We start from the raw sequence: 20547 nt of genomic DNA on the forward strand, positions 1-20547 counted from the left end.
TGGGATATCGATTAAAGTTCGATTCAATTTTTTAATGTTAACCTTACGGAAAATTGGATCGTATCATAATCGATATCCCACTAACGAGCTGCGATGATTTGCTCCCAGGCAGCGCCCTCAGTGCTAGTGCAGACGAGGCATCGAGTCTGAAAATTTTCAACAAATTGCTCGGTGGGGGAGAGGCTGGCTGGCGTGTGTTGCGTTGCCAATTCAACTCGAAACCGCGGCAAACCCAACAAGTTAGTAAAATAGTATCACGTTATTGCATGAACTCCTGACGTTAACCTCAGTTGTTTGTGCCGGAACGCAGATATGCGATTGGCTGAAATGTGAATGGCTTTTTCCCATTGGAAGGATTTGGGTTTGGCGCCATGGGTGTACGGTAAGAAGAAGGGAATATAGAAAGGAGACTCGATGAAAATCTATTTTATTCAGTGTTATTTTTTTTTCAAAATGAGTTCTAATAATCAAACTCAAATTTTGTCACCTAAATTTTCGTTCTTAAACGATCTTTTTGAAAGTTTTAAAAATGATAATAAATTTTATTGTCTATAGCTTCATTTTCACTCTCTCTCCTCTGACTCCTCTACTCACTCTAATTTCGTGCCTGAATTTCGTGAGTCCCGCCTTGTTGGTCCCGCCCTTGTTGGTCCCGCCCAGTCCCGCCCCTGTCAACATGCGTGTTGTTTTCATGGTCTTTTATTTATGTTTATTTCAGAGGTAGAGTACGTACATTTGACGTACATGCTCTAGTTTGTTGGATGCTGTTTAATTTGAAGCGGTGCCCTCAACCCAAACCCGAATTTAAATTCCAAGCACCCAAGACCCAAGGAACAGGCGCACCGACGGAAACCAAGATTCCTGACTGCCGATAGAAAAATCAGGTAATTATATACAAAAAGGAAAATAGAAAATCCTCTTGGGTTTGAATTTGGACGGCGCGCTAAAATTTTAATAAGTTGAACATACATACATATATATGTATGTATGTTCAACTTATATATATAGTGTACTATATGCAATACATAATAACATAATGTAATTTTATCATTCCACAGTTTTTGCGATGGACATCAACTTGGCCATTGAATTAGGTGCTAAACTGCACAAGGAGATTTTGAGCAGTCCTTGCAAGGACAAATTAGAACTGGAGAATTTAGTCGCCGTCGACAATGAGATTTACTCAACTTCAGTTTTGCCTGCTAATAATTTAATCGTCCCATTAACAAACTTTGCCCAGTTTAATAATTATTCTCATCTGAAACGTCCAATTACTTCAAGCCCAGTGCTTCCTTCTGCTCCTGCAGCGCCAAAAATCAGCAGAGTGTATGTATACAAAATATTTGTTTCAATTTTTTTTTTTTTTTTTTTTTTTTTTTTTTTTTAAATTTAAATCTCCTTGTTTTTTAGTAGTACTTCTTTCTCCATGAAGAAAGAAAATTTGATCTCCATCATTCCCTCTGTCATTCCTTTGCGTCTTGTGAGAAACACAAAGACTGAATATCTAGCCAAAACCAAAATCCAGAACTTGGATGAAGATCCAGTGAATATCGAATTCTGGCAGTCAGGTCTTCCCGGAGTTATTCACCTCCTTCCTAACAGGTTTTAAATAATGTTCATTAAAGTTCTTAATAATAAAACAACATTCTTCAAACAGCTGCCCCCTAAAGCCGCAAGAAATTCAGAAATTCAAAATGATCTTCCTGGTTGGTGAAAATTTGGAAAATTCATATTTTGAATTATGTCTGCTGCAGAAACTTGTTGAACCTGGGCTTGTGAGAGTTTACGTCATAGTTCAAGAAGAAGTACTATATTTTGCTATGTTTTAACAAATATTTAAGAAATTAATTAATTATAATTATTTATTTTTGAAGAACATGCAGTTGCATTGTGATCCTCTAGTTTGGCTTCCCAACTTCACCATAGATGTTCTTTTGAAGGTAAAATAATAAATGTTTAAAAAAATGGGATGAGTAATAGATGAGATGTTCATGCAGGGAACAGTTAACAACCATAGAATTAGTGGCCTTGCTAATACAAAGTTTTCCGAGTGGAGGGAAAAGTTAGCCCAGAAGGTTGGTACAAATGCTGAATGGCAACTGCATTGGAATGGAAAAGAGTTGAATGATGAAGACTGCCCTCTCTGGGTTGGTTTAACGTGATTTATTTGCAACAGATATAAAATTTTTAATTTCTTTAATTTATTTAGTTGGGAATGAAAGACATGAGCTATGTCGATGCTTTGAAAATGAAAACCACCAAAATTCTGGCTTCCTAACCCAAAGTGAGTACCTCTTCAATTTCCCACTTGATACTTATTTAAATGAAGTCTTGGTTATGATTTTTCAGAAGGCAATAGCCTCGGTGCAGCCTTTTACCTCAAACAACATTGCCAACCTCTCCTTTTCACAGCACATCTTCGTCTCAAGCCAACACATCTACTACCACTAAACAACGCAACAAGTACCTTATTGTACCTGTGAATGATCAGTAGATGGCCATAAAAAATCAGACACATCAGTATGGACTGAAGACATAAAATCATTCCCGAGACTATGGCATAGAAATTTTAAATTTAATATTTTATGATAAACAAATAAATTTGGCAAGAGAAAAAAAGTAAAATTTTTACCAACATTTTTACCTAGAAGTCCTCCCACCACCACCACAGAGCGCAATCTGTTGGTCTTCCTTGAAATGCATAGGGGATGCAGCTGCAATTGTTGCACTAATTCTTAACCTAGCTGTACTCTATAGGGCCGACGCATAGATTATTGGACTTTGAAAAATTCGAAAGATCCACAGAACAAAAATAAAGCAGCTGCTACAAAGTGCATTTATGTCCCACTTGGCCTGCAAACTACTTTTCACTTTAAAGAGGAGCAGACTACTCTCAGTATCTATCACACTCCTTAACAGAGGATACAGTCGTCACTCTGGTTGGCACCCTGATCTGAAAATGATACCTAAAGTCACCCTCAACAACGGTTTAGAGATCCCGATCATTGGTTTGGGAACTTGGAAGGTTAGAAAACGCCATGATTTATATTTTGTAATGTTTAAAATTAAATGGCTTTTTCATTAGTCTCAGCCGGGGGTTGTGACTCAGGCAGTGAAAGATGCCATTGACGTAGGTTATCGGCATATTGACTGCGCTCATGTTTATGGAAATGAGAAGGAAGTTGGAGCCGGCATTAATGCCAAAATCAAAGAGGGAGTTGTGCAGAGAAAAGACCTGTTCATTACTAGCAAGGTGAGGTCTCATAAATTTATATTCTCAAAATTGTTAAACAAATAAGCCTCATTTTAAAAGCTGTGGGACTCTCATCACCACCCTGACTTTGTTGTTGCCGCCTGCATGAATACCCTCAAAGACCTGGGTCTCGACTACCTGGATCTGTACTTGATGCACTACCCTATTGCTTACAAGGTAAAATCTTAATAATTTAAATTAACAGTAGGTCTCTTTTAAAATGTATTTTCAGCTTTTTCTGTACTTTTTCTGTATAGTTTTTTTTTTTTGCTGTATTCATGACATGACTGTATCGAATGGAGAATAAATAAATAAATAAATTTTAAGAAAGAAAAAATTAACGACACAGATCAATACAGGCTGGATTTGAAACTCATCCCACTGATGAGAATGGCAAGCTGATGTACAGCACCGACGACTACGTAGACACTTGGAAGGCAATGGAAAAGTTAGTGGACAGAAAACTCGTACGCTCCATCGGACTGTCCAATTTCAACAGCAAGCAAATCGAACGCGTCCTGGACGTTGCAACCATCAAACCTGCTATGCTTCAGGTAAGAAAATAATTGAAAATTATAATTTATATAAAAGGTTGAATAATTTGGATTAGATTGAGTGTCACCCCTACTTGAACCAAAAGAAACTGATTGCCTTTGGCAGGGAGCGTGGCATGAGCATCACCGCTTACTCTCCCCTCGGCTCAAAGGACAGACCCTGGGCCAAACCTGGTGAGCCGGTCCTGCTTGAAGACAAAAAACTACATGAAATGAGCACCAGATTAAGCCGCACTCCTGCACAGATTGTCCTGCGCTACCAGGTGGACATTTAGAGAACCAAATATCACAAAATTTAATTGAACATTTGATTAGATTCAACGTGGCAATGTGGTCATTCCAAAATCTGTCCACAAAACTCGCATCCTTGAAAACTTCGCCGTGTTCGACTTTGAACTGAGTCAGGAGGACATGCAACTTTTGGACTCGTTCGACAAAAACACTCGTTTCTGCACCGAGCCTAGGTTACTTATTCAATTCTCAAATATAATAGTGAATTTATAAAATGCTTAAATTTCAGCTCCGTTGATCACCCAGACTATCCGTTCAACTTGGAATTCTGAAAATGAAGTTAATATACAAAGGATTGTAAGTTTATGACTTCTCAATTTATGTCGAAAAAAATTCATTTCATTTTTTGTAGTGTCACTATGATAATAAAAAGTGGTTGGTAAACTAAATGTAAAAGACAAAATCTATCTAAAAATTTGAATGACTTCAATGGAATTAGGTTAGCAACACTTCTCACTTGATGAAGGTTGAGTCACATTTCCAGGTGGTTTAAATTGACCGATGGTTTTGATGGCACTCTGCAAACAAAAAACCTTGATTCCAAAAATTCCCCTTTGTGTCTTTTCATTTTACCTGTTTTTGATGCAGAGCTTGCATTTCCTTGCGGAGCTTCTCGAGAATGGCATAATTTGGCGAGTTGTGTGAAGCCTCTTTTTGCAACACAGTGATTTCCTTCTCCTCCTGTTTTTTCTCCTTGAGACTTTTGATCGATCGAGTGCCGTACAGTCTCAACAGAGACCCCCAGCTCTTGACGTTTGGATGCAGCTGCTGCAGAATTTCCTGCGAAGCCCTTTGCTTTCCGTCCCGCTTATTCTTGCACGGCACCGTGGCCGTGTGCTCTCCCACTCGCATGGTGTACTCGTTCTTCTGGTGCTTGGAAGTGTTGACGTCATACTCAATTTTCATGTTCTCTAACTTGATGTTTCTCTGCAGACAAATGAGAAGGATACCGTACGGAGACAGCTCACATGTCTTGGCACAGAGCTCAGGAACTCTTGGGTCAGTTATTTCGATGCTATCAAAATACTGAAAAAGAAAAAAATAATTCATAAATTAAGTTATACTCGGTGAGACCCTGACCAGAGAATTCAGCCTTTTTATAAAAGTTTTAGTTATTTATTTGAACAAAAAAATTGAATTTCAAAAAACTTGAATTCTACTTTTGAAGAATTTTATATTGTCATAGAACTTACGTGGAGATCTGTGTCATTGGCCGTATAACGGCCCTTATTGTCCTGCTTCATGATTTTCCTAATCTCAGGAATCATCATCTCAAGGGTTTCTTTGGCCGCCTCTGACTTTGCCTGTTTTTTGCTGGTGCCAAAACCTTGGCCGTATCTCACATCGTTGACTATCACAGTTGCAGAATAAGGAGTTGCAGCATTTTCTAACACAAACTCCACTTTCAGAAAGGAAAAATTACAAAACTTAATTTTTACTCACCCAGCTCTTTGTACTCGTATTCTGGCTGCTTTCGAAGTGCGTGTTGAACATATTCGTGAAGAATGCAAACATAACTTTTGCCGTTAGGATTCATCACCCACTCCCTCCTGGGGGGAGGAGCACCAGAATTCTCCCCATCATTTTCATCTATATGAATTATATTATATCACAGATAAATTTAATAATTAAATATCAATTTTAATACTTGGATTGTAAAGAGGAAAGGTTATCAGATTTGTGCCCTCCGGAAGCGTGGATCTGGTCAGCTGTTTCTGAGCTCGTTCCATTTTCGAAAATCGTCGTCGAGACGTCCAAGAACTAATTTTATAAACAATTTCAAACTTGCTCGGAAGAAAAATAACAAAAAAAAAAACATACCTGAACTTCTTGATCTTGACAACCTTGAACTCAAACTTGGATTTGCAGTAGTCTTGCAGCTGATTGGGATTGACTGTGTTGTTCTCAATGTTTTCCTGCACTGTTTCAACACGAACTTTTGGCAAATCAGCTTAATTCAGAGAAAAAATAATAAATATAGCATTATTAAATATTAATGCATTACTCGCTGCAGGTTCCTGATTCTCCTCATTATTTTCATTAACCTGTGGCACTGGCTCAGGCTCTTTTAGTTTTGCCACTTCGCGCTCCTTCATTTTTGAGTAGTGCAAGCATGGAATTGCATTCAGTGGAATGTTGTGTTTCTATTGAAATTGTATTACTAAAAATAATTAAAAACGGGCAATTCCATACTCTGACACTTCCGGTGCCCAAAGCGTATGGCCTGGACATTGTGCAAACTCGGCTCTTCCTGTGCAAATAAACAGGCATGCCACTTTCGTGAGTCACTTTAATCCAACCCTCCGGCAACACGTCAAAGTGGTTGTGGTCCTTTTCTGTTTTGAAAAATACTTGTGAATATTAGATTGTAAGGCATTTGTATAAGTGCTACCATTGAGAACTATTTTCTCTCTTTCAACAACATCAGCATCTTGCTTTTTCTTCTCAGCCTTCTTATTTTTTATTTTATCAGCAGTGACGCCTAGAAATATTTTTAATTATTCAGTCTTTGTATTTAAATATCAATTCAACCTTCTTCGAGCATGTTGTCAATCTCGTCAAGAGGAACGTCCCACTCTTCGGAAGACTCGTCTGAAGACATTTGATTTGAATCATTATCGTCCGGCGTGTTCATCCGACCGCCGTCGTCCTGCTCGTCCACTTTGAAGTATTGGTACTCGTCCAGGATGTCGTAGGACAAAAACTCAGTCATAGGCAAGTCGCAGGTGCTGAATCCAAAATCAATTTCCATTGGCGGCTCTGGGACTGGGTGCTCTTCCTCCGGAGGCGGCGGCACGAATTTTTCTTCCTCCGGCGGCGGCGCCGCGGGTTCTGCAGAAAGCTGGAAGAACGGGCATTTGGCCGGATCGACGTCTTCGTCCGATGAGAAACCACTCTTGTGTGCTCTCTTCATTTTATTCCTGCGTGCGGTTTTAAATTGTACAGAAATTTTGAATTGAAATTTAAAGATATTCAAGCAGAAAAGAATAAAATCTCAAATTAAGGGGGAATTAGTGTGGTAGATTAGTTCATAAGTCTCGCCGCGCGTGGCGCTGTAGCTCGTGTTTTAAAATCAGGCGCGAAAACGGCACGCGATCGAGTCCATCAATTTGCTTTTTCTGAGCTCTGGGAATGCACTAATCACGTAAAACATACTGCAGAATCGGCTGGTGACATTTATTTTGCGTTTTAGTGCGCCGCCGACACGTACGCGGCCGAAACGACACTTGCCGCTGGCCCGTTTCATTTGGTGGCAACCAGCGACGCCCCCGTCGGGCGAGAGCCGCTCGTTTTGATAGACTTTTGAGCACATGCAATATTTTTTCAGAACGCGTTAAATTTAAGTATTCAAAATTTCAGCGTTGAGAGATAATTGAATCATGTATTTTTTGATATGCTTGTTTTAAATTAATTTTGACTAGGAGCGGAGTTATTAACGTTTCCGCGAGACTTTTGTTTTTTTAATTTAAAAATTAGAAAAAAAATTTTAAACATAAAAACCCTTAATGGAAAATGTTGCCAATTAAATTTCCTACAATTTCTTTCACAGGCTTGATGACGTCAGAATTTTTATTACATATGTACGGAAGGCTCAAAGTCAAAATATAATTTTTTAACATAGAAAAAAAATTTTTAGAATTTTTTTGAGATAGCCAATCGATTGGAAATTTAATTTTAACTCTGGTATTCAAATTTCATGAAAAAATATTGAGCCGTTTTTAAGCTGCAGCTTGCTTTCTCATGAGCGCTCTGATGCCGCCTTCGTCTTCAAAAGCAGTTTGAGGTGCCATCAAATATAACTTTCTCATTTTGAAACGGCTGAATATTTTTTGATGAAATTTGAATTCCAGAGTTAAAATTAAATTTACAATCGATTGGCTATCTCAAAAAAATTCTAAAAATTTTTTTTCTATGTTAAAAAATTATATTTTGACTTTGAGCCTTCCGTACATATGTAATAAAAATTCTGACGTCATCAAGCCTGTGAAAGAAATTGTAGGAAATTTAATTGGCAACATTTTTCATCAAGGGTTTTTATGTTTAAAATTTTTTTTCTAATTTTTAAATTAAAAAAACAAAAGTCTCGCGGAAACGTTAATAACTCCGCTCCTAGTCAAAATTAATTTAAAACAAGCATATCAAAAAATACATGATTCAATTTTCTTTCAACGGTGAAATTTTGAATACTTAAATATAACGCGTTATAAAAAAATATTGCATTCGCGCAAAAGTCTATCAAAACGAGCGGCTCTTGCCCGACGGCAGGCCTCCCCTCCACAAAATGAAACGGGGCGGCCGGCAAGAAGAGCAAGCGAGAAAACGAATGCGGTGTTGCCAAGTGGATGTTTATTCCGATTTTTCACCGCACTTTCACTAAAAGAAAACCGATTATTTCCTACTTAGGACACGCAAAAGGAATATTTCTGGGTACGAAAAATCAGTTGAGAGTATCGGCTACCGGTTAAAACATTAAAATATAACCGCTTTCAATTTATTCACTGAGAAAACTCAATATTGTTGGATCACACGGCAAAATAAATATAGTTTTTGAACTCCTGGCTAATTACTATCGACGAATATGTGCTACTATGAACATTTTCTGTTACCAAAATCATTAATCTTTCGATTGATGCCACTAAAAACGGATTGAAGGGCGTATAGAAAGATTTATTAGCCAAAACTCCAGATCGCAGAGTTGCATGCTCAGAGCAGCGCGCCGCGCAGTTCGCGAGGCCAGAGGAGATGATTCATTTGAAAAAAAGTTCACAAATTTTTTAATATTTGGGAAAGCAGATATGAAAAGAAGGGTTTCCAATAACTCTAACCACACTAATTCCCCCTTAAGCATGAAAGTTGTTTTTGAGCGATTTTTCTGTAGAAATAATTTTGCTGGAGTCAGCACACGTGCACCCCGCGTTGAATTTCATCGTTTAGCATACCTCCAGACAAAAGATGGGGCCGCTCAATAATTTGACAAACCCCTAATCTGTTCGTCTGAAAAATGTGCTATGGATTTTGTCCAGAACGATAAGATATAGCGGTCGAAATGAACAAATTTCCACAAGTTGCAATGAGCAGAGATCGGATAATAGTCAACGGCAAGAGCGGGTTCAGCCGTCAGCGGAGGGAGAGGCGGAAAGGAAAGAAAAAGTAAACAAAAATCAATCGTACCAATAACATCCCAGACTAAAAAAAAAACTGAATAAATTAAAATTAAAATGTGCTTAAAATCATGAAGTGATCGGGAAAAAATTTTTGGAAAAATATTTTGACAATTTTTAATCATTAGCCGCAATTCTTAAATAAAAAAATCCTAGTAATGGAGAAAACTCAGTTCATAAAACGCATCTTATACTGTTGGTGATAATCGATAAAATCAAATATTTAAATTTTGGCGGCAATGATGTGTGATTTTGGTCCTACCAATTTAATTTTCTAAAATATTATTTTCTGATACACCAAATTACTTATTATTACTATTAAGAAAATATAATGGAAAACTTTCCACATATTAAAAAAATATGATAATGCACACTCTACATTTTAAGTGATTTCCTTTGATAAATTACTTCAACCCTGGAAGAAACCCCCTGCGAAAAGCAACTTTTATAGGAACAGCATGAGATGTGATGTATATAATTGTTCTCAAATCTATTTCTTTATAATTTGCTCTGTAATTTGTGAAAAAATCATTTAAGGACACGGCATAAAAATTGGGATGATTTCAAAGAGAATTTTTTATTAAATAATTCTTTTCAACTTTAATACCAAGTAAAATAATATAATCATCGGAACCATCTTGAATAAACAAATTAATATCACAGGAAATGATAATATTTAAGAAAAATACAATTTAATCTTTTTGTTGCTGTTGCTGACTCGAGGAACCAATCGCCTCAGACGCTTCCGTTGCAACTGGTGCAGATCCAGAGCTACCTCTGGCATGCGTCATCATTGATTCTACTCTGGAGGCAGTTTCTCTGAGAGCATCTGATATTTCAGCCAAGTCTGGAATCTCCTGAGATATATGAGCTGACAGTCTTTTGTAAACTGATGGCTCCTTTTTCGACCTATACCAAAATTAATTATCTTAAATCTATCTTTTCAAATGTATTATTTCCATCACCTTCTAGTTTCTTCGTATTTTAATTGCTGCTTAAAATAAATTGCATTTTTGGTGAGATCCTGCAGGTTCTTGAAAGTTGACCCAGCATTTGACATGGCCTTAACAGCTCTGAAAATATTAAAATTGACATATATTTTAGATTTAATTTACTTGGCGGAGCGTAATTTTTTATTTACAGACCCTAGGGCATACTCCAAATCGTAGCACCGGCCTTGCAGCTCTAGATTCAGTTTCTTCACTTCGACTCGTTTGCTCACCATCGGAGGAAGAGCTTTCCTCACGTGTTCTTGAACTCGATAAAAAGCCAGCGACGGCTCGTTAGCCACGATGTGCATGTTCTCTGAAATCCGTTCCGTTGCTGGAATGTGACGATTAGTTTAAAAATTCCAACTCTATACTTGACATATCACCTTTTTTCGATTTAGTTGACAATTCATGATCGACGACGGGATTGCTTTGCACAGGCGGTAGCGAGAAAACCGACGGCGGAATAAAAGCAGTCGCTTCTGACATGCTCATTTCGGTGAAAAAAAAACGAAGGGCTTCTAATTAAAAAGGTGGCTTGCGTAACGACCACGACCAATTATAGGCCAGCTATTATGCAGACACAATTATGATTTCGACACAGCATCTACCAAAAAAATCACTTCGCAATGTTTGTTGCGTTTGTTGACATGCGAGAGAGAAATCAAAATAAAAAGTTTTGGAGTGTGCAAAAAGGAGAAGGAAAGTGACACTTCCAACTTTCAACGAACTCGAACTTGTGTTGGTTTTCAACTTTGGAAGACATTTACTGTTTCTTTCAAGTTATTTAAATTTTAAATGACATTTTAAAATATTTACTAAGGCCATTTACTTAGTTTGACTGCAAAGTTTGATAAATTTGATTTAACTTCTTTCTTTACATCCCAATTGATTGTCATTGCTCGAGGGGGTGCGGTTCTGCGGTCAAATGAGATAAAAAGAGGGGTCGCTGTACGGATGTCCGTTCTTGCAGCGGAAAATTGGGGAATATAATTTTTGAATAGAAAAATTAATCATCAGGTTGAGAACCGCGATATTTTTATAATTTATAAAATATCTCACTGATCAGCAACTTTTTTATTTGACCGCAGAGATTTCACAAGACCTGTTTTTGCCTGGCTTTCCAAATCAGCCCGATTTGGTTTTCCTCAGTCTTAAGACCAATTGGTGCTCATTTGGTGAGCATTTGATCGGCCGGAGGGGCAGAGCAGCGAGCCTGTCCGCTGATAAAAAAGCGTCAAATCGACGATAAAAAATGTGCACGTCGGTTTATCAGAGAGGGAGCGGAATTAAATCTCTCCTCTCCTGTATGACGCGCGTCACACTGAGCACCAGCACCAGCAGTCCATCACCAGCAGCGTAGGCACTCAGATGTCCTCCCAACAAAAGTAGCATTGAGTGCCATGTCGGAGATGATGTCGATCCCACAGTACGGTTGGAAAGTGCGGCTCAACCATGTTTTCCCCGAGAGACGAAACCAAAGGGTCAAGCCCAAACTGAACCAGTTGCCTCCTCTGGTGCCATTGGGACTCCGGTTTGATTTCAACACATTTAAAATCTTTTTAGTTTTTTAATAAATCGAATTTTTTGCAGGTATTTAATATGGGCTCTGAATACTTTGAAAGATGGAAAGAGGCCGCTAATGAATTATTTCAAGATGAAAACTGGGAAGCAAATTTATGGTAAATAATATATAATATTATTTTGTCAACTTAAATAAAAAAATTATAATTATATATGAATAGGTGCTCCAATTGGGGGGATAGGCGCTGGAACAATTGGCCGAGGGTTCCGAGGTGAATTCTGTCGGTACCAGATGAGGCCAGGCCTCTACACCTATCACACCGTTGCAGCCAACCAATTTCTGGTCACAATAAAAAATAAAGATGGGGCCACGCTTTATCAGCAAGTCTTGTCTCCGCTTAAGTACAATCAAGTCAAATTATATTAAATTTTATAATAGTGAAATTCACGTTTCCACAGACGACCAAAGTCAAAAAGGCTGTCCTCTTGGAAATGGGAGTTTGATGGCTCAAACGCTCAATACTGCGCACTTTACCCGCGTGCCTGGACTGAATTCAAGATTCCAGAGCATCAAGTAACACTAGTTTGCCGCCAAGTGTCGCCTGTCATACCACATAACTATAAGGTATGCACATTTGCGGATCGAAGAGAATTGTACACATTTTTTTATTTGCACAGGATTCAAGTTTGCCTTGCGCTGTTTTTGCTTGGGAAATTGAGAATAAAAGTCAGGAGGAGCTGCAAATCAGCATTACTTTTACTTTCAAGAATGGAACTGGAGGGAAGGATGACAAAAAAGGTGCAATCAAATTTTTTATTATTGTTTGATGCAGACAAATTTGAACATCGAGTAAATATTTATTTTCTTGGGAAATAAGAAATTATTATAAAGCTTGAAGGCCAATTTTTTCTGTTTGTGGGACAGGTGGCTGCTGGACCCAGGCTTTTGACGAGGCAGATGGAACCGTCAAGGGCGTCATGATACATCAACAGATAAGGAACATGCAGTGCACATACGGTGTTGCATGTCGTAACAACAGTGTCAGTGCCCTATCAAAAGAATATCTATGGGTTTGTGTCAATAAGTGAATTATTCACAATTTCAGGACAATGTGACGACTGAAACCAGATTCAACCCAAATGGTTCTGGTGCTGAAATTTGGCAAGCGCTGCTCAATAATGGGAATCTTAGGGTAGAGCCAGAAGAGTACCGTCCAGGTAATGAAAACTAAAATATAAATAAACCAAAAAACCATTTGATTATTTTTTAGGAAATTCCAGGGAAGAAGTTGGCTGTGCGGTTTGCTGCAAAAATTTGGTGCCACCGAATGGTCGAGCATCAGCAGAATTTTCATTAGTTTGGGACATGCCTCAAGTCAGGTTTTCTGGAAGCTCAAAGTCCTACAATAGGTTATTTTAAAAATAAATTTTCTTGTGCAAATTCTTAAGATTTTATTAGATATTACACAAGGTGGTTTGGAAATGAGGGCACAGCTGCTCCAAAGCTCTCGAGATACGCCATCGAGAACTACCATGTTTGGGAAAAGGAAATTGATGCTTGGCAGTTCCCGATTCTCAATGACAGGTTTGTCTACAATACATGTTAATTGCACACAATCTGAATAAAAAAATCCAGAGACCTTCCCGATTGGTACAAGAGTGCCTTATTTAACGAGCTGTACTTTGTCTCCGACGGTGGATCAATTTGGGTTGACATTGACGAAACTGAAAAACTGCCTGTTGGTGATCCAAGGTATAATTTACTTTTTTTTTAGCGCCAACTTGAAAAGTGGCTGAATTTTCACGGGGAGTTGAATTCATTTTTAAAATTGAATTGAATTTTTAAAGAATCGAGTATGGACGATTCGGCTACCTGGAGGGCCATGAGTACCGCATGTACAACACCTATGATGTGCATTTCTACGCCTCATTTGCCTTGGCCCAGTTGTGGCCGCAGCTTCAGCAAGTCCTGCAGTACGACATCAGGGACACAATTCCTCAAGAGAACCTTTCTCGTCGAAAGCATTTGTATGACGGCCAAAAGGCGTCTCGGAAGTCTGCGGGCTCAGTTCCCCATGACGTTGGTGATCCAGGTATATCTTACGTTCTTATATTTAACTGCAATAAAAATATAACTAAATAAATTGCAGAGGAAGATCCCTTTGTGAACATCAACTCGTATCCGATCCACGACGTGGCCGACTGGCGCGATCTCAATTCGAAGTTTGTTCTGCAGGTTTTTCGCGACTACTGCCTGTGGAAAGACCCCGAGTACCTGAAGGCCATGTGGCCCCAGGCGTGCACTGTCATGCAGAGGGCCTTCAGCTGGGATACTGACGGGGACGGGCTGATCGAAAACGGCGGCTTTCCAGACCAAACTTACGACAGCTGGATCATGACGGGGGCCAGGTTCGTTTGAATTTTTCTTTTTTAATTCATGAATTTTAAATTTTTTTGCAGTGCCTACTGTGGCAGTTTGTGGCTGGCCGCTCTGCACGCCATGGTGGAAATGGCGACAGCTTTGGGCGAGTCGACAGAACCTTTTGCCTCGATTTTGAAGAAGGGAAAAGTTGCTTTTGAGGATAAACTGTGGAATGGTTTGAAAATTATATAAACATTTGGTTAAAATTTAAATATAATTATTTTAGGCCAGTACTATAATTTCGACAGCTCAGGAGCGCCACACTCGAGCTCAATAATGTCGGACCAGCTGTGCGGACACTGGTACTTAAAGGCTTGTGGAGTTGAAGATGAGGTTAGAGAAATTTTAAAAAGTAATTTTTATTTATATTTAAAAAAAAAATCAATTTTAGGTGTTTCCCAAAGAAAATGTGAAAAAAGCGCTGTCTACTATTTTCAACTTCAACGTTATGAAGTTCAAGAATGGAACCATGGGGGCTGTGAATGGGATGTTGCCCTCTGGGGTCAAGGACCTTTTCACCATCCAGAGTGAAGAGGTCTGGGTGGGGACTGTCTACGCCCTTGCTGCTCTCATGATGCACGAGGTTGGATTATTCTGTTACTTCTTTCTTGAAATATTGAAAAAGAAAAATGCTGTTGCAGGGCATGGTGGAGGAGTCGTTCAAGACCGCTGGTGGCATTTACCAAACAGTGTACGAGCGAATTGGCATGGGTTTCGAGACGCCTGAGGCGTTGTATGAAGAAAAACACTACCGTGCCATCGGGTACATGCGCCCTTTGAGCATTTGGGCCATCCAGCTGGCGTGGCAAAGAAGAAACGAGCCAGTCGACTAACTTCAAAGTTCTTTTTCTAGCTGTGAAAAGTGATTAACAATTTCAGTGATTTTTATAGACGGCTTTTGCAATTTTGTCTTTTGAGCAATAGGCACCTGCATCTGTTGTCATGATATATTTATTTCTTAAAAATCTTTTAAAATATATAGAAAAGCTGGTTAGCATGGAATATCTATCATGCTATTGTAGTTTTTAAAAGATTTATTGTCAATCAGTCATTATTTGTATCCAATTTGTTTTTATTAAAAGTTAGAATTTCACTTAAGTAATGGATTACTTTAGTTTTGTTAAATTTGAGAACATTCAGTATTGATGAATTGCTTAATTTAATATTTAATGTTGAATTTGAAAAAATTAAATTCACTTTTCAAAGAAAGTTTGTGATCTTATTGGAAAGCATTAATAAATATATTGTGACCAACGTACTTTCAATATCTTGATAAGGCTCACAAAATTTGTGGCCTTTTTTTTACATAAAATCATAATTTGTTAGCTTTTATTTATTTTCAATTCAGAAAATTCAATTTTCTTTATAGACTTCAAACATTAAGCAATATTATCAAAAATAATAATCGTCATCTCGTAGAATGCTTTCTGGATTCTGAACCCTCCAAATTGGGGTCCATGAGGAAATCATCGTACTCTCAAAAACCCTCCAAGTAAGGGTCCATGAGGAAGTCATCGTGATCATCGTCTCGAAGATCCTCCAAGTTCGGGTTCATGAGGAAATCATCTTGATGCTCCATTGAAGGGTCAACACCATAATGAGCATAGTGTCTTTGATAGGGCTGCCTTATTGGGGTCTTCTTTCCTGCAGAGTTGTGCTGCTTGATGGGCGCAGATTTTGCTTTTGGTCCTGTTACATTGGGTTGGGCAGAAGTTGCAGGGAATCTTCTCTTCGGAAGTGGAGACTTTCTGGGCTGGACACTTGAGACACTAGCAGTGCCTTCATCAGGAGCACGTTGGTCAGAAGAAGCTGCCTGATTTTCTTGGAATGCGCGTTTCTTGCGGCGTCGGTTGCGAGGCCTCCTCCTCTTCACTCCATCAGAACTTTTCTCATGGAAATCACTCTCCAACGTCTGCACAGCAGCGTTTACCATCAAAGGCACTGCAGACTCACCTTTCACATCTAGGGTGCTCAACACTTTGGCGATTTCAGCAACGTCCTTATCAGCATTTTTAGACGCCTGACGAATACCACCACCATCGGTGCTAGATTTTGAGATGGCACCCCGACCGCGTGGCTGGTCCTGAAATTTATAAACCGAAAAATATGTTAAGTCACGACACAAAAATGCATGCATTTAAAATATAATTATTGAATTGTGGGCAAGAAAATTTTTCTTCCTCATGTGCATTTGTGTATCACACACATCTCCTGCTAACAATAAAATTTCGAGCAAAGAAAAAAAATGCGCTATAATGGACATGTTGCCACCAATGATCTAAGCCTTTATGTAAACCAGCATAATTAAATTTTGTTTAAATATTAATTAATGAGATCTGCTCACCATTTTTACGTGTGTATGATATTTTGTTAGAAAGGTATGTTGTGATTTAATTAAACGATATTTATTGGGGGACTTTCAATAAAAACAGAAATTTTAGTGAGATAATTATGGAAAGAAAAAGGTGAACTGCCGGTGGTGAAAATTGGTACAGAACCAAACACTGCCGGCGCCGCACCAGCTGCGCAGAGCAATGTTGCAACTTTTGCAGCTCCACCTGCTCCGCAGTCCGCATTGTTCCTCAATTTCCAGAATGTCTTATGCACATGAAAATGAGAGGGGATGATAGTATAATGCATACATGAATTAGGCAAAAAATAGTTTCCTTCGCTCTCCAATAATGCGAAAAGTCGTTAGTTCGCTGCCTTGTTTCGCTGCCCTCTTCGGATTTCGGACATCGCATGAGAGTTTTGTGTCATCTCTAGCTGCTTTTCCACTTTGGATTTAGGAATTTCATTGGATTTATGTGAAGAGAATTTCCCGGACTACATATGTACCGCCTAAAATGTAAGTTCGTGACAATTTTTTCTCAACAGGATAAATAAAATAGCTTATTAATTTGCACGCGTTCAAATCGCCATTTATTTGGATTGAAATTGGAAGCAATATTTTGTCATCTTTATTCATTATACGCACATTTTACGTTCCTTTTCCACATCAGGCAACTTGCAAGGGCGCTGAAGTATCTTAAATTGTTTAATTTAAATTTTTTATTTTTTTAAATTTTCATTGGAATTTTCCTACAGCACTTTCATTTTCTATCAGACGCATATTAAAATATCAGCAATTTTTATTCCCGAATCATAAATACTGAGGCCTAATATAAGGAAATAAATATTCCATTAAAAGTATTTTTTATTAGCTATACTTTTTATCCTGAAAAGTATCTTTTTAATATCAGCAAATAGGGATGATTGTTAAACTTCAGTTTTAAGGTTAATAATTAATTTTCTTGGGAGAGTGCTCAGGACGGCTGCTTCAAAAGAGAATAGGCTAAATTGGTGAATGCGCATGAATAATTGGCCAAAATTTCAATTACCGATTTCGACGATGAAACCACCGAATTTTCGACCGACCGATTGCAGCTGTGCGAAGACAGCATAATGGAATTTGCATAAAATGCAGGAGTTAGGGATAGGTCAGCCCTAGGTCAGCCCTGCCTCCTTTAAATTATTTCATTTCGGGCATATTAGAAAAAATCAAATTAATTTTTATATTGCTTTTATTGAAATTTGAGCGGAAGAATGATGTGCGACAAAAATATCATAGTGATAAGTTTAAGAAATAAGAGTTTGATGCTGTAAGATTAAATTCATTTTTCTTCTTTTCGATCGAGTTTCCTTCAACGCTATAAGTGGAAATATATAATTTTCAAGGAATGGCTTTCTAGGAATAAAAATAATTTTTCGTCAGTTCGAATCAAATTAATGACTGACGTCAATGTTGGTACTCGCAGATGAACCTGGTTTCAACCAAGCAGGAATAATCATTCCAATAGGTCTCATTAGGGGAGCGCGACTTGTGGTTGTAGTTGATTCTTAGGTGGATGCAATGTTCTTCATCGGCGTAGTTGTCGGGCTGGTGGAGAGGAAAGTCGCGGTACTCGGCCATCGGCTGGCCTGTCGCCGCCCAGTAATATTGACCCTCGGAGCCAAGGTCGGTGCCCGAGAGCCAGTAGTACTCGTCGGTCTCACCTTTCAAAGCAAACATTCAAAAACCGAATAAACATTGGAGAATATTTCCAAATGTATATTTTAAAATACTTTCAAATATTGTTTTCTTTAGTTGATCATTCTCCAGCTCTGTCTCAATGCTCGCGAGGTCGAGCCCACTTGCTTTGCACTTCTGACCCGCCTTGTACCAGTTCAACTTTTAACGCAAACATTTAGTTATGGAATAATTTGGAATTAAAAAATTGTTTTAAACTTTTTCCTCGCTGATGTAGTAAATTCCAGTTTCCAGTTCCACCAGCTCGTTTGTGGCGATCACATCTAGGTCTCCTGGTTTTATTTCTGTAAATTGAGTTATTCTCATTGAAAAATGGCTAGAAATAAATTATTTTTTTTTACTCTTTTGCAAATTTGAAATGACGTAAGATCTGAAAGATCCGTTGCTCCTGGTGATAGTTGCCGCTAATTCATTCAAATCATGCGCAACGTGTTGTAGGATTGATTTTACCTAGTTGGGAAAAGTTCAAATTAAATCACTTTACTGCTCCAAAACTTAAAATTTGTATAATATAGCAAAAAAATTAAATGAAAATTGATTTACTTTGTCAGCGCGCGCAGATGAAAGCGAGGCAGAGAGGAAAAACAGAATAATGCTGGTCCATACCAAACGCATGGTTTTCATTTGAACTCAGAAAAGCTCTTCGAAAACTGAAAAAAAAAATTACATAAAAATGCAGAAATTAATATAATATTTGAGCTTTTCATAGTTATTTTGCAATGAGGCTAAGGAAAAAAAATACTGAATTGGGCAGACTAGTGAAAAGTTTAGAACAAAAATTTTAGACTCCTTCAGTTTAAAAAGTCTCACAATCAGTAAATTAGTGTTTAACTAAAAATGTTACTTTTTTGTGAAAAAAAGTTTATTTTAGTTTCATGCATAAAATAGTAAACAAAAAGTGAAATTTAATTTTGGGAAAAAAATGCATTCTTTATAAATGTTTTACCTTCTCAAAGCCTTATCAAGATTATTGATATCTTAAGAAGTGAAATATTCTTAAAAATATTGAAAAAAGCTTTAAAATAATGTTGCTTTGAGTTCAAATATTTGTTTTTTTTCTGGTGTATTTTAAATCAGAGTGATATAATTTGCAGATATCCATTATCATTATGTGGGAATAAATTAAAACAATCCTCGCGGTACTACCAATAAAACTTCATGTGCAACTGAAAACAACCAGTTAAAAATTAATTTTTTCAAATTCATTTCTTACCAAAAAGACGCTGGAGATGACTAAAATTTTGCTGCTTTCTATCTGACTCCTTTCTTGATATATACTGAACTTTTTGTCGCCAAGCAATGAACAAAACAACATATTATTTAATTCAACTCTGATAAAACCTAAAATAAATATGTCCTCTATAACCTTTGGTACTACACTGATAACCTTTGCAAGCGAATTTCAGCAACAAAAATCAACAAAAATAAAAATAAATTAATTAATTCTGATTAAATTGTAAAAAAATATGTTTGAAAATGACCGCTGCTCCACAGGTTGCATACCTTGAATTGTGAATTTATTTCTTCCTATTCATTTTCAAGAGAAATCTGACGAGATTTTCTACCAAATTTTTTAACAGATCAAATAATTTTTTTGAAGGACATAAGAATTAAAGCGCCTATAAAATAATTGATAAATCGTATTAAATAAATTGAAATTCTGTTATGATTCTTTATTGAAAATTTACTTTACCACTATACACTACAAAAAAAAAATTACGAACTATGATAGCAGCAGTTCTTATTTAATTCAAGGACGTCCATATCTTGTTCACGTGAGGCAGCAAGTCGAGCCATGTGAATAAATCAGAGGACAACACTACAAGCTGCAAACGGTAGTGAGCAAACAAATCCTATTTTTTTTCTCCATTTTTGAAGGGTGAGCTAAAAAAAATTAGGAATGTGTGAACGAAATAATTCGTATGAATTCAAAAAATTTAATTAAATTTTATATTATACTTACTTCAAGAAATATTAAATAAAATGTATTTGCTAGAACTAGAGTTGTTGATTCGGCAACAGATGAGCAAAAACAGAGGTTGTTTCAATCCGCGACTTATACACTTTGACTTTTGCCACAACAGATAAGCAACACGCTTTTTTCCAAGTGATTTTTTTTATTCATATCATTATTCCATCACTTCTATTAATTTTTTCATACTGAAAAATATTTGTTTTGAATTTTTCAGAGCAAAAATGAAACGAAGAGATTAATTGTTCCTTGATACACAGCACTTATATTATCCTGTAATTTATTATTATTTTTGTTTATTTTCCTCTGAA

General features: G+C 37.4%; 6 protein-coding genes across 10 annotated transcripts; 2 read left to right on the forward strand and 4 right to left on the reverse strand.

Moving 5' to 3' along the window:
* Positions 1–90: 90 nt before the first annotated feature.
* LOC132196095 (aldo-keto reductase family 1 member B1-like) lies at positions 91–4517 on the forward strand. 4 transcript variants are annotated; one of them, XM_059618510.1, is made up of 16 exons: positions 119–239; positions 311–382; positions 719–884; positions 1059–1326; positions 1411–1602; positions 1658–1805; positions 1875–1940; positions 1998–2147; positions 2210–2284; positions 2330–3025; positions 3086–3253; positions 3314–3430; positions 3613–3807; positions 3864–4070; positions 4123–4271; positions 4328–4517. In XM_059618510.1, the coding sequence occupies exons 10-16, from the start codon at positions 2840–2842 to the stop codon at positions 4368–4370; spliced, it is 1065 nt and encodes a 354-aa protein (XP_059474493.1). In that variant the 5' UTR covers positions 119–239; positions 311–382; positions 719–884; positions 1059–1326; positions 1411–1602; positions 1658–1805; positions 1875–1940; positions 1998–2147; positions 2210–2284; positions 2330–2839; the 3' UTR covers positions 4371–4517. The 4 variants fall into 4 exon arrangements, with proteins under 4 accessions (XP_059474492.1, XP_059474494.1, XP_059474495.1 ...); XM_059618509.1 differs by lacking the exon at positions 311–382 and having other exon boundaries at positions 91–239; XM_059618511.1 differs by lacking the exon at positions 311–382 and having other exon boundaries at positions 91–239; positions 2350–3025.
* LOC132196091 (microprocessor complex subunit DGCR8) lies at positions 4386–9219 on the reverse strand. The gene is made up of 11 exons (XM_059618503.1): positions 9039–9219; positions 6631–7019; positions 6491–6580; positions 6292–6434; positions 6104–6242; positions 5920–6049; positions 5747–5859; positions 5542–5688; positions 5292–5485; positions 4672–5124; positions 4386–4616 (listed from the first exon to the last, which is right to left on the reverse strand). The coding sequence occupies exons 2-11, from the start codon at positions 7010–7012 to the stop codon at positions 4539–4541; spliced, it is 1869 nt and encodes a 622-aa protein (XP_059474486.1). The 5' UTR covers positions 7013–7019; positions 9039–9219; the 3' UTR covers positions 4386–4538.
* A 614-nt stretch (positions 9220–9833) lies between these two features.
* On the reverse strand, positions 9834–11534 carry LOC132195997 (BLOC-1-related complex subunit 8 homolog). Of its 2 annotated transcripts, XM_059618356.1 has the most exons (5): positions 11355–11534; positions 10636–10819; positions 10406–10583; positions 10226–10333; positions 9834–10169 (listed from the first exon to the last, which is right to left on the reverse strand). In XM_059618356.1, exons 2-5 carry the CDS (start codon positions 10742–10744, stop codon positions 9953–9955), a joined length of 612 nt encoding a protein of 203 aa, XP_059474339.1. In that variant the 5' UTR covers positions 10745–10819; positions 11355–11534; the 3' UTR covers positions 9834–9952. The 2 variants fall into 2 exon arrangements, with proteins under 2 accessions (XP_059474339.1, XP_059474338.1); XM_059618355.1 differs by having other exon boundaries at positions 10636–11532.
* Positions 11151–15335, forward strand: LOC132195996 (non-lysosomal glucosylceramidase). The gene is made up of 16 exons (XM_059618354.1): positions 11151–11783; positions 11843–11931; positions 11995–12175; positions 12233–12398; positions 12452–12572; positions 12699–12814; positions 12880–12991; positions 13045–13183; positions 13233–13358; positions 13410–13526; positions 13622–13866; positions 13924–14182; positions 14234–14370; positions 14422–14528; positions 14587–14778; positions 14837–15335. The coding sequence occupies exons 1-16, from the start codon at positions 11653–11655 to the stop codon at positions 15026–15028; spliced, it is 2430 nt and encodes an 809-aa protein (XP_059474337.1). The 5' UTR covers positions 11151–11652; the 3' UTR covers positions 15029–15335.
* On the reverse strand, positions 14623–16674 carry LOC132195998 (uncharacterized). The gene is made up of 2 exons (XM_059618357.1): positions 16540–16674; positions 14623–16278 (listed from the first exon to the last, which is right to left on the reverse strand). The coding sequence occupies exons 1-2, from the start codon at positions 16540–16542 to the stop codon at positions 15673–15675; spliced, it is 609 nt and encodes a 202-aa protein (XP_059474340.1). The 5' UTR covers positions 16543–16674; the 3' UTR covers positions 14623–15672.
* A 1066-nt stretch (positions 16675–17740) lies between these two features.
* Positions 17741–19594, reverse strand: LOC132196006 (perlucin-like). The gene is made up of 6 exons (XM_059618369.1): positions 19478–19594; positions 18808–18914; positions 18606–18714; positions 18463–18548; positions 18300–18405; positions 17741–18230 (listed from the first exon to the last, which is right to left on the reverse strand). The coding sequence occupies exons 2-6, from the start codon at positions 18886–18888 to the stop codon at positions 17974–17976; spliced, it is 639 nt and encodes a 212-aa protein (XP_059474352.1). The 5' UTR covers positions 18889–18914; positions 19478–19594; the 3' UTR covers positions 17741–17973.
* Between the last annotated feature and the right edge of the window lie 953 nt (positions 19595–20547).

This window comes from Neocloeon triangulifer, unplaced genomic scaffold, assembly GCF_031216515.1.
Source record: "Neocloeon triangulifer isolate White Clay Creek 2 clone unplaced genomic scaffold, ASM3121651v1 ptg000011l, whole genome shotgun sequence".
In the NCBI taxonomy this organism is placed as follows: domain Eukaryota; kingdom Metazoa; phylum Arthropoda; class Insecta; order Ephemeroptera; family Baetidae; genus Neocloeon; species Neocloeon triangulifer.